The sequence below is a fragment of the Erpetoichthys calabaricus genome, chromosome 12 (assembly GCF_900747795.2).
Source record: "Erpetoichthys calabaricus chromosome 12, fErpCal1.3, whole genome shotgun sequence".
Taxonomy (NCBI): Eukaryota; Metazoa; Chordata; class Cladistia; order Polypteriformes; family Polypteridae; genus Erpetoichthys; species Erpetoichthys calabaricus.
The window spans coordinates 125,914,184-125,926,490 of NC_041405.2; the positions used below are offsets into that span (position 1 = coordinate 125,914,184).

At 37.9% G+C, this 12,307-nt stretch overlaps 1 protein-coding gene across 3 annotated transcripts in view; it reads right to left on the bottom strand.

Annotated features, from left to right (window-relative positions):
* Positions 1-6,418: 6,418 nt before the first annotated feature.
* The window catches only part of kif4 (kinesin family member 4), a 69,695-nt gene continuing 63,806 nt past the window's right edge, over positions 6,419-12,307 (bottom strand). For all 3 annotated transcript variants that reach the window (XM_028816108.2, XM_028816107.2, XM_028816106.2), the window contains exons 29-31: positions 11,966-12,091; positions 8,640-8,768; positions 6,419-7,090 (exon numbers count right to left, since the gene is read on the bottom strand). In XM_028816108.2, the coding sequence (XP_028671941.1) occupies positions 6,911-7,090; positions 8,640-8,768; positions 11,966-12,091 (435 nt within the window). In that variant the 3' untranslated portion in view covers positions 6,419-6,910. The remainder of the gene's footprint in view (positions 7,091-8,639; positions 8,769-11,965; positions 12,092-12,307) is intronic.

A 12,307-nucleotide genomic window follows, 5' to 3' on the forward strand; every position in this document is an offset into this window, starting at 1 on the left:
CAGTCTCTTTCCTACTTATCTTCAATCATCTATCTTCCAAAGAACTTCACTATTCTTCCAACTTCCCCTTCTCTTCCTTTTTTCCGGTGCTACACAAAACAATGTCATCAGCAAAAATCATGACCCAGGGGTATTAGTCTTTTATCCCATGACTCAACACATCCATAACCAGATCAAAAAGGGAAGGACTTAAAGAAGATGCCTGGCCTCCTCTAACTGGAATCTTGTCTCTTACCCCAACACTGCTTTTAACCCGAGTCCTCACTCCATCATACATATCCTGAGAAATCCTCACATACTTCTCTGGCACTCCTTTTTCTCTCATGACCCTCCAGAGCTCTTGACATGGCACTTTATCATAAGCCTTCTCCAAATCAATAAATACTATATGTGTAGTCCTTTCTTCTTTTCTATCAGCTGTCTCAATGTAAAGACAGTCATTCCCCTAACCAGGCATAAAACCAAACCAAACTACTTCCTCTATGGTTTTTAAGCCAAATAAATGCAGTCTCAGTTATGTTTTTAATATGTAAAAGAAAAGAAAGAGTAGAAACCAAAGTAACAGCAAGGGTTTTCACCTCACCTGTGTGTTGACTGTTTGAAAACTGTGAACTCATTTCATACAATTGTCATGTAAAGTGTTAGGTCCGTGGCGACGCACTGTTTAAATCAAAATAGTTCAGCTCTGGCTCTGAGTGTGTGTTTGTGTGGCCCGAGATGTTTAATAAGGAGAATGGGTTTGATTGTGCTTGAACACGAGGTCTGCAGTTGGAACCAGTTCCCTCATTCACTCTGCGCAAGTTGGAGGTAGTGCAGAGGGGCAGATCGGGAAGTTCCTCCTAGTGATCCGCAGATGCCTGGGGTCTCATTTATAAAACTATGAATGGATTTGAGGGTGAAAACATATGTATGCTGAAAAAAACAAAAAAAAAAAGAAAAACAGGAAAAATGCACACGCCAAAAAAACAATCCGGTTTATAAAACCTGGCGAACGCACATTTCTACGCAATTTACCTTTTATAAATCATAATCCAATCACCTTGCGCATGTGATACAGCTGACAAACACCACCCTGAAACATCCATGGAGCGTGCTAATCAACCTCTTACATATGCAATGACAATGCTGCAGAATTTCATTGGCTCAGCCTCACTCCTGACGTGTTGACCCCCCACATTCAAGAGTATCAGACTGCGCTCCAAAACTGAGAGCGCAAGATCATGCACAGCATTATAATGCCTTTCCTCTGTGTTCTGGGGGTCCGGGAAACGCATACGGCGCCAGTGTCGGAGCGGTTAGCAGTTATCACCTGGCACAGCACCGATGTTACAAGGAATAGTACAGGCCATATGGAAAACTGAGGGTTCACTAGTTACCTTACGAATAAGTCAGCCACCACGTACAGCATCATCACGTCTGTCAAAGCTACTTTGACTCAAACTAAATGAATCATCGGCTGACCCAGGCCACAGGAGCACAATGTTTCTCTGCCACCTCATGGCATCACAGATGACTTCTGCATTAGTGGAATGTAACTGCTTACAGTTAACAAATGAAGCTTCATTCTCGCTAGTTGCCCTAATTTCAATGAGTGTAGTAAACTATCGATTCTGCCGCAAAGTACCTTTTTTATGTTGACAAAAACCTATTATGTTTTATGTATGCGCAGCATACCCAGACAATACGAAAAATGGATGTTCTTCAATGCAAAAACGTAGCATTGGCCTCATTTAAAAGGGAACTAACATAGCCTGTACATCCTAATCATCGCTTTTGAGGTGTAATATGCTTGTCAAGTCAACACACATTTTATTAACGGTTCAGCAACATGAATCATTATGCATGCGAGTCGTCATTCAGCCGGTTTGGCTGCATTTCCCTACTTGATCAAGGGGGTCGTCACTTCCCACTTTATCTGAGAGCTGAGAATACGGAAAGTGAAAGATGTGCTGGATATGGGAAGAACCCGATATCTGCATGGTTTTAGTTGTTTTTTTTATTCATTGATTTATTTATTGATTGATGTTTCTTGTCATGGATGAGCACTTGTTTTTCTGAAAGTATTTATTTGATCATTTATTGAAGCACTGCAGTTTGCACTTTGGGAATTTGAACCATGTTTTGTTTGATTTTTGTTGAATTAAAGCACAACTGGCTTTGTACTATACACTTGTTGGTGTTGGGTCCTCATTGCATGACTCAGCCCGGTCCTATTATTGATGGTCCCGGGTTCTAGGACATTAAGGCAACTGCAGTCAATCCAAGATATCACAATGCTGCAGCAATAAGAGCTTGAGATTTATTGAAATTCAGCTGCAGAAAGTATTCAAACATCCATGCATTAATAACATATACAATGTGTTCCAAACTATTATGAAAGTGACGTATTGTTAGTTTTTCAATGAAAGCTCTTGCTTGTTGTGTCTCCTGTTTTTGATGAATCTCAGACAGGTTTGTTAATTAGTTTCCCAGATGGTCTGCTGGGATGGTGCGGGTCAGCTCCACACTCCCTGCTGCTTGAATGTTACAATATCCAGAATCAGCAGCAACCAATAAATCAGGGTTCACCAACTCCGGTCCTGGAGGGCCGCATTGGCTGCAAGTTTTCATTCTAACCCTTAATTGGTGACCAGTTTTTTGCTGCTAATTAACTGCTTTTCCTTTCATTTTAAATTGACTTTGTTTTTTTTAAGATTTGTTTCCCTGAATTTCTTCATTCCTCTGAATTGCATGATTTCTTTCCATAAATGGCATCCAAAAAAGAAATCAAATGTGAAGTGAGTGAGCCAACAGAAGACCAGAACAGAAGTTAGGGCTTCAAACTCCAATCAGTTGCTTAATTAGGCACAGAATCTTGGGTGTTAATTAAGGCCGTTCTTTAATTACATGACTTGTTACTGCTCTCATTGTGCAAGAAATTATTCTTTTCACCTGCTACCTGAGCAGATCAACATTCCTGAGACCTTTATCTTTATTTATTTTCAGATATTGTATGATGGACACAGGTTGCTGGTCATGTTTTGGCTCATTTTGTATTTCATTATTGTTTGACTGCTAATTAAGAAAAAAGAAACCACTAAAGGGTCTGAGACTTCAAGAGCAAGTTAATTAAAAAGAAGTTAATTAGCAGCAAAAAGAGGTCACTTATTAAGAAAAGGGCCAGAATGAAAACCTGCAGCCATTGTGGCCCTCCAGGACCGGAGTTGGAGACCCCTGGAATAAAACAGTTAAAAATAGTTATTTTAAAAAGTGCAGTCTCCGTTCTTTGACCTGAAGCCAAACTGAAATTCCTCAAACAAATTATTATTAGATCCATGAAATTGTAATTGTCGAGCAAGCAGGTGTGCAAGTAATTTGGACAAGTTTGAAAAAGGTCAGAAGTTGTCATAATCCAAGGGATCTTTTGCAGGTTTTTTTTTTTTTTTATAAAAAAGGTACTCAAGTAAATCGCTGCAATTTCAAATAAGCAGCATTGTACCAGGGAGGCTGGCTTCATTTTAGATATCAATGGGAATGAACTTGACCTAGTAGGCCTTTACCAGAAATGTAGGTTCAAGAATAGAAGTAAAAGATCAAGACACAAGCTCAGCAATTGCTCACTCCTTCACAAGTGAAAAGTCAGACAGCTCGGAGTACAAGTAAAGGAGGACAAAACAGAAGGCTGCACACAGAACTCTGAATAGCAGCCACAACATTAAAGCCACTGACAGGTGAAGTGAGTAACACCAACTATCATGTTGCAATGGCACCAGTCATGGGGTGGGATATGTTAGGCAGAAAGTGAGTAGTCAGTTCTTGAAGGCAGCCCAAGATAAAGGCCAAACCGTGAAGGTTAGACAACTGGATCAGGGTCTATCCAAAATGGTAGGGGTGTTCAGAGGATCCAGTGTTTAGTACATTCCAAAAGCACCTCTCCCCCCCCCCCCCCCAAAAAGGGACAACCAGGAACCAGCGACACAGTCATGGGCACACAACGCTCAAGATGCAGGTGGGGAGTAAAGCTAGCTGGTCTGATCCCACGAAGAGCTACTAGTACAGTAATCCCTCGCTATATTGCGCTTCGCGGCTTCACTCCATTGCGGATTTTATATGTAAGCATATTTAAATATATATCGCGGATTTTTTGCTGGTTCGCGGATTTCTGCGGACAATGGGTCTTTTAATTTCTGGTACATGCTTCCTCAGTTGGTTTGCCCAGTTGATTTCATACAAGGGACGCTATTGGCAGATGGCCGAGAAGCTACCCAGCTTACTTTTCTCTCTGTCTTGCGCGGAGTTTCTCTGATCCTGACGTAGGGGGATTGAGCAGGGGGGCTGTTCGCACACCTAGACGATACGGACGCTCGTCTAAAAATGCTGAAAGATTATCTTCACATTGCTATCTTTTGTGCAGCTGCTTCCTGAAACGACATGCTGCACGGTGCTTCGCATACTTAAAAGCTCGAAAGGCACGTATTGATTTTTGATTGAAAAACAAACTCGGTCTCTGTCTCTCCCTCTTTGTCTGCTCCTGACAGAGGGGGTGTGAGCTGCCGCCTTCAACAGCTTTGTGCCGCGGTGCTTCGCATACTTAAAAGCCAAACAGCCCTATTGATTTGTTTGCTTTTCTCTCTATCTCTGTGACAGTCACTGCTCCTGATGCGCACTCCTTTGAAGATGAAGATATGTTTGTATTCTTTTAATTGTGAGACTGAACTGTCATCTCTGTCTTGTCATGGAGCACAGTTTAAACTTTTGAAAAAGAGACAAATGTTTGTTTGCAGTGTTTGAATAACGTTCCTGTCTCTCTACAACCTCCTGTGTTTCTGCGCAAATCTGTGACCCAAGCATGACAATATAAAAATAACCATATAAACATATGGTTTCTACTTCGCGGATTTTCTTATTTCGCAGGTGGCTCTGGAACGCAACCCCCGCGATGGAGGAGGGATTACTGTAATACGGATTGCTGAAAAACTTGATGCAGGCCATGAGAGGAAATGCATTGCAGCTTGCTGTGTAGCCTCATACTGATCAGAGTGCCCATACAGACCCCTGTCCACCACCAAAAGCACAAAAGTAATGGATATGCAAGCATCACAGCTGGACTGTGGAGCAATGGAAGATGTTTGCCTGATCCAAATGAATCACGTTTTATTTTTAGATAATGTGGACAGCCACATGAGTGTGCATCATTTACCTGAGGAAGAGGTGGCAGCAGTATGCACTACTGGAAGAATGCAAGCTAGCAGAGGCGGTGTGATGCTCTATGCCATACTGCAAAAACTGTTGAGGAATGGCTCAAGGAACAGAAGTTCGACTTGTGTTGACCTGGCCTCCAAATTCCACAGATCTCTCTATCCAACTGACCATCTCTGGGATGTGCTGGAAAGACAGGTCTGATCTATGGAGGTTCCACCTTGCAATTTACGGGACTTAAAAGATCAGCTATTAATGTGCCAGATACCACAAGACACCTCAGGCCTACACAATAATAGACCGGTGGATTTAATGTTGTGGCTGATTGGTGTAAAGATTTGACCTTATCCTGGGAAAAAAAAAAATCCATAAATTACAAATCTCTGAAGATGCAGAATTCAAGTGTAATGTTGTTCAGATCTGTCAGGTTTAACAGCTGGCATTTATTCTGTGGTCTTACTGGTTTCTAGTTGGGCGATAATATCACTGTGGCCAATGTTACTGCTACAGCCTTGTGGAACACAAGCACACTTGCCTGTAAATGGTGGTCACATATAAGAATGTCACAGCAGTCATTTTCACAATATAAAATCTCAAACACAGAAAACTTCACCAGCCTTTCTTCGTAGTTCTAGAGAGCCACAGACTAAGAAATGGTTATTGGGATTTTGTTACCAATTGCATTGTTTTCTGGAAGGCTTTTTAAAATATGTTTGTTTTCATAGACAGGAAAAGTACATATTAAAAGGGCATCTTAAATCTACACAGAAAGAATATAATCTAATAGAAAAGTTCACAAGACTTCCAATACTAAAAATGGAGAAGCTTTGCTATTCTCTACTGTATATTATACTCAGCTCTGTGAATTAAGGGGGAAAGGAGGTCCTTATTGGGTTTCTTCAACTTCATTTAGAACCCTAAACCTGTGCAGGTTAAGTCAACGGGTGACTCAGATTTGGTTCAAGGTGACTGTGTCCACATATACAGTATTTATTCAATGGCATGTCCTGTGATGTACGTGTGCCCCATTCAAATTTGGCTCCAACCTTATCCTAGACCCAGGTAGTACATGCTCTACATGACCCTATTCTGGAAGAAGCAAGTTCAGAAAAATGAGGGAGACTAAAAGAAATCTCTGGAATTATCAGTCCTTGTACTTTAGATTGAATAGAAAAATTTTAAATAAAGGGCCAGTGGTTAACAAAGATAAAAATCTAAACTTCAATTTCACAAAAAAAAAAAACAGACAAGTTTCCATTTAATTCATTATTGGCTGTTCAGGTAATATGTACAACACAAATTCTTTAACAGTACAAGGTTGAAATCAATGAGACAAAGAAAGGAAAGCATGATACTTTACACACAACTATTATTTACAAACTTTGTCAATACTGCAACGTATGAATTTCTACATCAAGTTATTCCATTTCTCTATCAGCAGTTTACCTTGTAAAACTTGGGTGTCCCATGCTTCAAGAAGTTTCAAAGCTAAAGGTATTTAAGCAGATTTTGACTGAAGACACTGTAGCATCACAAATAAATTCTTTGACTCAAAGGAGATGTAGAAGAAAGCCATGCTAAAATAATCTAAAAGATTTTATTATTTATTTCATAGTGTATCTAAAACAAAGACAACAGAAAAAAAAAACAAAACATTTTACAGGTCACAGTAAAAAAGACCACCATTTTTTGTACAACAAGAAACAGACAAACATAAAAATCAGTAAGACAATTATTCACAGATTGGAGTGCATCCAGAAAAGAAACTGTTGTTGCTGTTGAGAGTGCGTTTCTTTTTCTTTAAAATACTTGCTGTGCTGGTTTCAAACACTTCATTTTCAACTATAGAGGGCTTTCTTTCAAGTTTAATGCTAGGAGCAATCTGTCCAATATCACTTAACTCCTTGAGAACCTGAAAATGTTCAACAAAACAAAAGCAGTTACCTTCTCATCCGAGGTAGTCACCCTAGAACACATGCAACACTTCTGATGGTCACTCAATAGACACAATACATGGCTGGAGATTTCTGAGAACATGTTGTTATACTGCATCTCTACATAGTGAAAAAAAACTGCCTAGGGCAGAGAATGGATCCTGTGTCGAGCTGCTCAATTTAATGCCTTTGATTTTGAAAAGTCTATATTGATGTACTGTAGGTCAATGAAATGAAGAAAGCAAATGAAAGTAAATTGTCTCAAAGAAATCCCTGATTTGTGACATAGAAACAAAAATGCTACGTAGAAATTAACCAGACTGATTTTTCTTTTGTGCCTCAAGAATTAAATACAGGTGATGTAGCTCTAGTTTCTGTCAGAGACCAGGGAATACATCATCTCTTGCGTTCAAATAGAGGATTCTCTCAGGTCAAAATGCTTTCTTCACTATAAAGATAGGCAGTGCTATGTTCATGTGAATAAAAGTACATACAGGTAACACGTTGTACTCATTGTTCTAGCTGAAAAATATTTTGTTGAGAAGCTTATGGGGACAAAACAGTAACAACTTAACAGTTCTGGACACTGAGATCTTAAGCTACACTGTACCAGCACCAACTGTTCCTATCAATTGCAAAGTTGACACAAAAGTTAAAACCAAAAGTATCCTTCTTAAAGTATAGCACTATTAAATAAGGAGTTGGAATTACAAAGTGTTTCATGGCACAGCTCCATTCTTTGAACACTTAGTAGTATGAGGATGCACATCACAGTTCTCTGTCGCTATTTGGACATTCATAGCTTGAATATTTTTCAAAGAATTTACCGTTGTCAGTCAGTTTCTAACCCGCTTCATCCTGAACAGGGTCATGCGGTGCTGGAGCCTATCCCAGCTAGTATAAAGGCAGTAATAAACCCCGGACAGAGCGACAGTTCATCGCAGGGCAAATACACACACACCCACACACTAGGGCCAATTTAGTATCACCAGTCCAACTAAATTGCATGTCTTTGGACTCAGAGGATACCAGAACACCTGGAGAAAACCCACACAGGGAGAACCTGGGACATGAACCCTGGTCTCTTTACTGTGAGGCAGCAGTGCTGAATTACTAAAACAGACAGAAGGGAACTGCACAAGGCACAGTGTAATAGAAGTTATTATTCAGAAAGCAATGAAAAGAATTGCAAACTACTTGCCATTGATTAAGGTACAGTATTTTTGGCTTGATTTGCAAAGAAAGCAAATTGAAAAACCTTGAATTCTTCAGTATAATAAAGCTTGATAAACACAATTAAAATTTCGAGATGATATATATAAGAAATGGGAAAATAAATATCCCTACTATGATGCAGGTATACATTGCAGCCAATTTATTTACAGGGATTAAAAAGTCAGTAATGAACTATTTGCCAATTCAATCATTTTGTCTTCTTATTAAATTAGTCAGATGTTTTCACATTATCTACTTGTCCTATGTTCCTGTTTAGCATTCATTTTCAACTTATTATACAATTCTGAATACCTTTTTAGTTGGAAGAAAATCAGGAGTCTTAAAGTAGGTAGAATCATCATGACTGTCACTTATTAAATTGTCCAGTTTAAACGAACCCTCTGCATCCTTTGACTGTTCATTAGGTGACAGCTCCTTCAACTGAGGGGGAAAAAGAAAGTGTTCAAATATATTACAAAGAATAAAAGGACTATTCAGCTAATGTATATAAATTACATATTGGTTTACTCAGTAACAAAGAATACATGGACGCTAGAATATGTGTTATAGCAGGTAAAGCTGCATCACTATCTCAGACACACCATAAAGTCATCATTTTGTTGAAAGTTTTTTTTTTGCTCTTATTTAAATACAGTAAATAGTTAAGCAATGAATGTGAAGAACAAGGGGGTTGTAGATGGAAACAAAGGGACGGGAACTATGGAACAATACAAGTACACGGTCATACAGCAAGAGCGCTAAAGATGCTGAAAGAGAATAAGTGCTCTTTTGAGCAGCCTTTTTTCCTGCTTTATTATAATAAACTAGACAAAGAGCCCGTTTCGACAACGTAAAATGAAACGGGCACAAGTTTGTGTCAGCAGTGTATGAAGAACAAATGATAAGTAACGAAGAACTTGTTTTGTAATGATTGCAGTCCGCTTTAGTCATTACTGTACAGGCTTGTACTGTTAGTTGATGAATTTTACAGGCCTATAGTATAATATTGAATGATGAATGTTCCAGTACAATATGGAATAGTAGTAAGTATAAGCACCACAAACCTGATATAGGTGTATTGAATGAATGCGTAATTGAATCAGAATACGTAATTAGGCCTTGAGCTGTAGTCGAAATCGCCTTTCAGGCCTCTAGAGCTTTAATCGAAGTCGCCTTTCTCTTTGAATTTTTGCGGCCATAAATCCGCCGCCTGCCGCGATGTTGGGGTTGGATGTCGGTCTCGTAAGGTTTTTCGGGCAGCTACACAGAAGGTGACTGCGCATTCTGCTTCAGACGGACATGAGTGAGTGAGTGAGGAGGCAGGCGAATTATGTATTAGGATGAGGATGGTGCTGCACCTCCTGCTGCAGTATCAACTGTGAAAAGTGTTAAGAATATATTTTAATGGGCCAACTGACTTTTTTTTTTTTTTTTTTAAAAACAGGCCTCTGCAATTTTAAAGGTAAAAGTATATTTAAACTTTATAAGTAGCTGTGTATTGTATTGGAGATAAACGGACACGGAATATAACAAAGTATCAGATGCACAATTTCAGTGATTGGAAGAGAACTGTAGAGTTTAGAAAAAGTGGAACTATATTAGCATATGTTATAGTAAGCTGAGCATGTGGAAAATGCCTGTAAGTTTAAAAGGCTTCATTTTAATAATTTAAAAGCGGTATTAACAAGTGGCTAATGCCTAAATGGGAGACGAAAAAGAATTGGCATAAATGGCATAAGAATGGACATTATATGTGAACTGCACTTTCATAACTTAGATTTAAAATGATTATGGAGCTAGCAGCAGCACTAAACACTTTATCCTTAATGCCTTACTATTTAACATTTTAATAAGCTAGTTCTACTAGAAGGATATATACTATATAAAGCTGTACTTTTGAAAGTTTTTACTCTTGCCATATGCTCCATCATATGTTCTACAGAACTTTCATTACTGTTTTAATATAAATTTTTAATAAAAACAGATTTTGTCGTCATCTTAGTGCAAAGGGGAAACATACGTTTACAGCAGTTAATTTTTTTTTTTTCAACAGGAATACAAATTCTGTAAGAGTGCACTATATAAAGAAATCATTTGGGTGCTTTAATATATTTAAAAATTTTAACTCCCTTTGTATTGACAGAATCCTTTAAAATAAATGACAGTTGTCATTTAATCAACTTTCTGTGGAAATGTAAGGTGTAATTATAGGTTCAACATATAAAGAGAGTCATAATGGTTGCCAAAACATGTAAATATTGTATGAGCACTGTCAGCTTGACTTTAAAGGCTTACAAGAGAGCCCTCTTGTGTTAGTTATTTAGAATATTGGCTTGAGTAACTGTTACTATTGCCTCTGTCTCACTGATGCATAAATACTGCTTTTATAAACTACTATATTACTACAGAATAAAAACTATATTACCGGTATTATAATATCTCGAACCACACAGAATGTACTTCTCAAATGATTCTTGTTATAAGATATTGACAAATATATGTATGAAAACAATAGAGAAAGAGCTGCTTTCCATAATACCACAGAATAAATCTTAATTTGTTAAACTTAAACATCTATTGTCTAACTGTCAAAAAATATTTGATGTACTATACAACCTTTCAACATTCAACTGTCCAAAGTTTTAATCTCTCCATATGCAGAAAAGGCACTTAAATACAATAGAATAAGGATACATCTTTACGGTACTGAGTAAAAGTGGGTTTGCACCTTATCTGTGCTTGGATCAAGCTACTTTATAAAATGTCTAATGTTAAAGGTTCATCCAACACATTTCTGTACAGAAAAATCATACAGCTCAAATCCTAATTGTGAACTGCGCCATGTAGGTCTAGCCTTGCCAAGTCAGATTTTAGAGGCTTTCCTAACTTAAGACCATTTTGGGGATGGTGATTGCTTATTTGTTATATAATTCTGAAATTATAACTCCTGTACTCCTGCTCCTACTAAAATCTGACTGGATTGGACTATTTAGCAATAAACTCAAGGCCATCTCGTCTATATTACAGTGTTAGTGAGCCAAATGATTTTGCTTAACTGGATGACACCCTTCACAATTTTATGGGAAAACTAATGTGTTATATAAACTAAGACGAGAAAAAAAAATCTGCATGAAAAAAAGTGTGTGTGTTTTTAAAGAAATTGGCAGGAATCTATTAATGGTATTCTAAAACATGCCTGTCAGGCAACTGCCTATATTTAACTTTTGGGATTTATTTGATATGAAAAAATATAATGAATGGCTTTACAATATCACGTGGCTGTCAAATTTTGATTGTGATTAGGTATCTCTTAAGAAACAGTGTATTTATGATTGGACTTTTTATATAGCAGTGTGTCTGTTTTAATGAAAATGAATAGATTAAAAAAATTATATATATCTATCACGTTTAGTTTCTAAAAGAGTATGGTGATGAACATGACAATGTAATTCATCACTTTTTCATAACTGGATACATTTATGAATTTTGTCACACTTTCCATGTCTAGAAGTATATAAATTAATTCTTTCTAATTTCTAGACTCTCGCAAGACCTGGGATCATTTGAGAAACATAAAGTTTGTTACTTAAACATAAATTTATCAGGATTAAAATAAATAAAAAAATTATGCAGCTTACTATATTGGTTTGAAGAATTTCAGCATTTCTACATTTTGCAGGATCACAGTGGCAGGTCTCACTGCAGCTGGATTTTCTTTTACGGCAACGGCAGAGTTTGTTCCCACAATGTCCTTTACATGAACACTGCAAGTTAAAATTTGGGAGGGGGGTGGGGGGGTTGTTGGTGGGAGAAAAAAAATACATAGAACATTAGAGCAATCTAGGAAAGAACAGGCCATTCAGACAACAAAGCTCACCAGTCCTATCCACTTAATAATTCCAAAATAACATCAAGTCTAGTCTTGAAAGCCCCTAGACTCCTACTGTCTACCACACTACTTGGTAACTTATTACATGTAG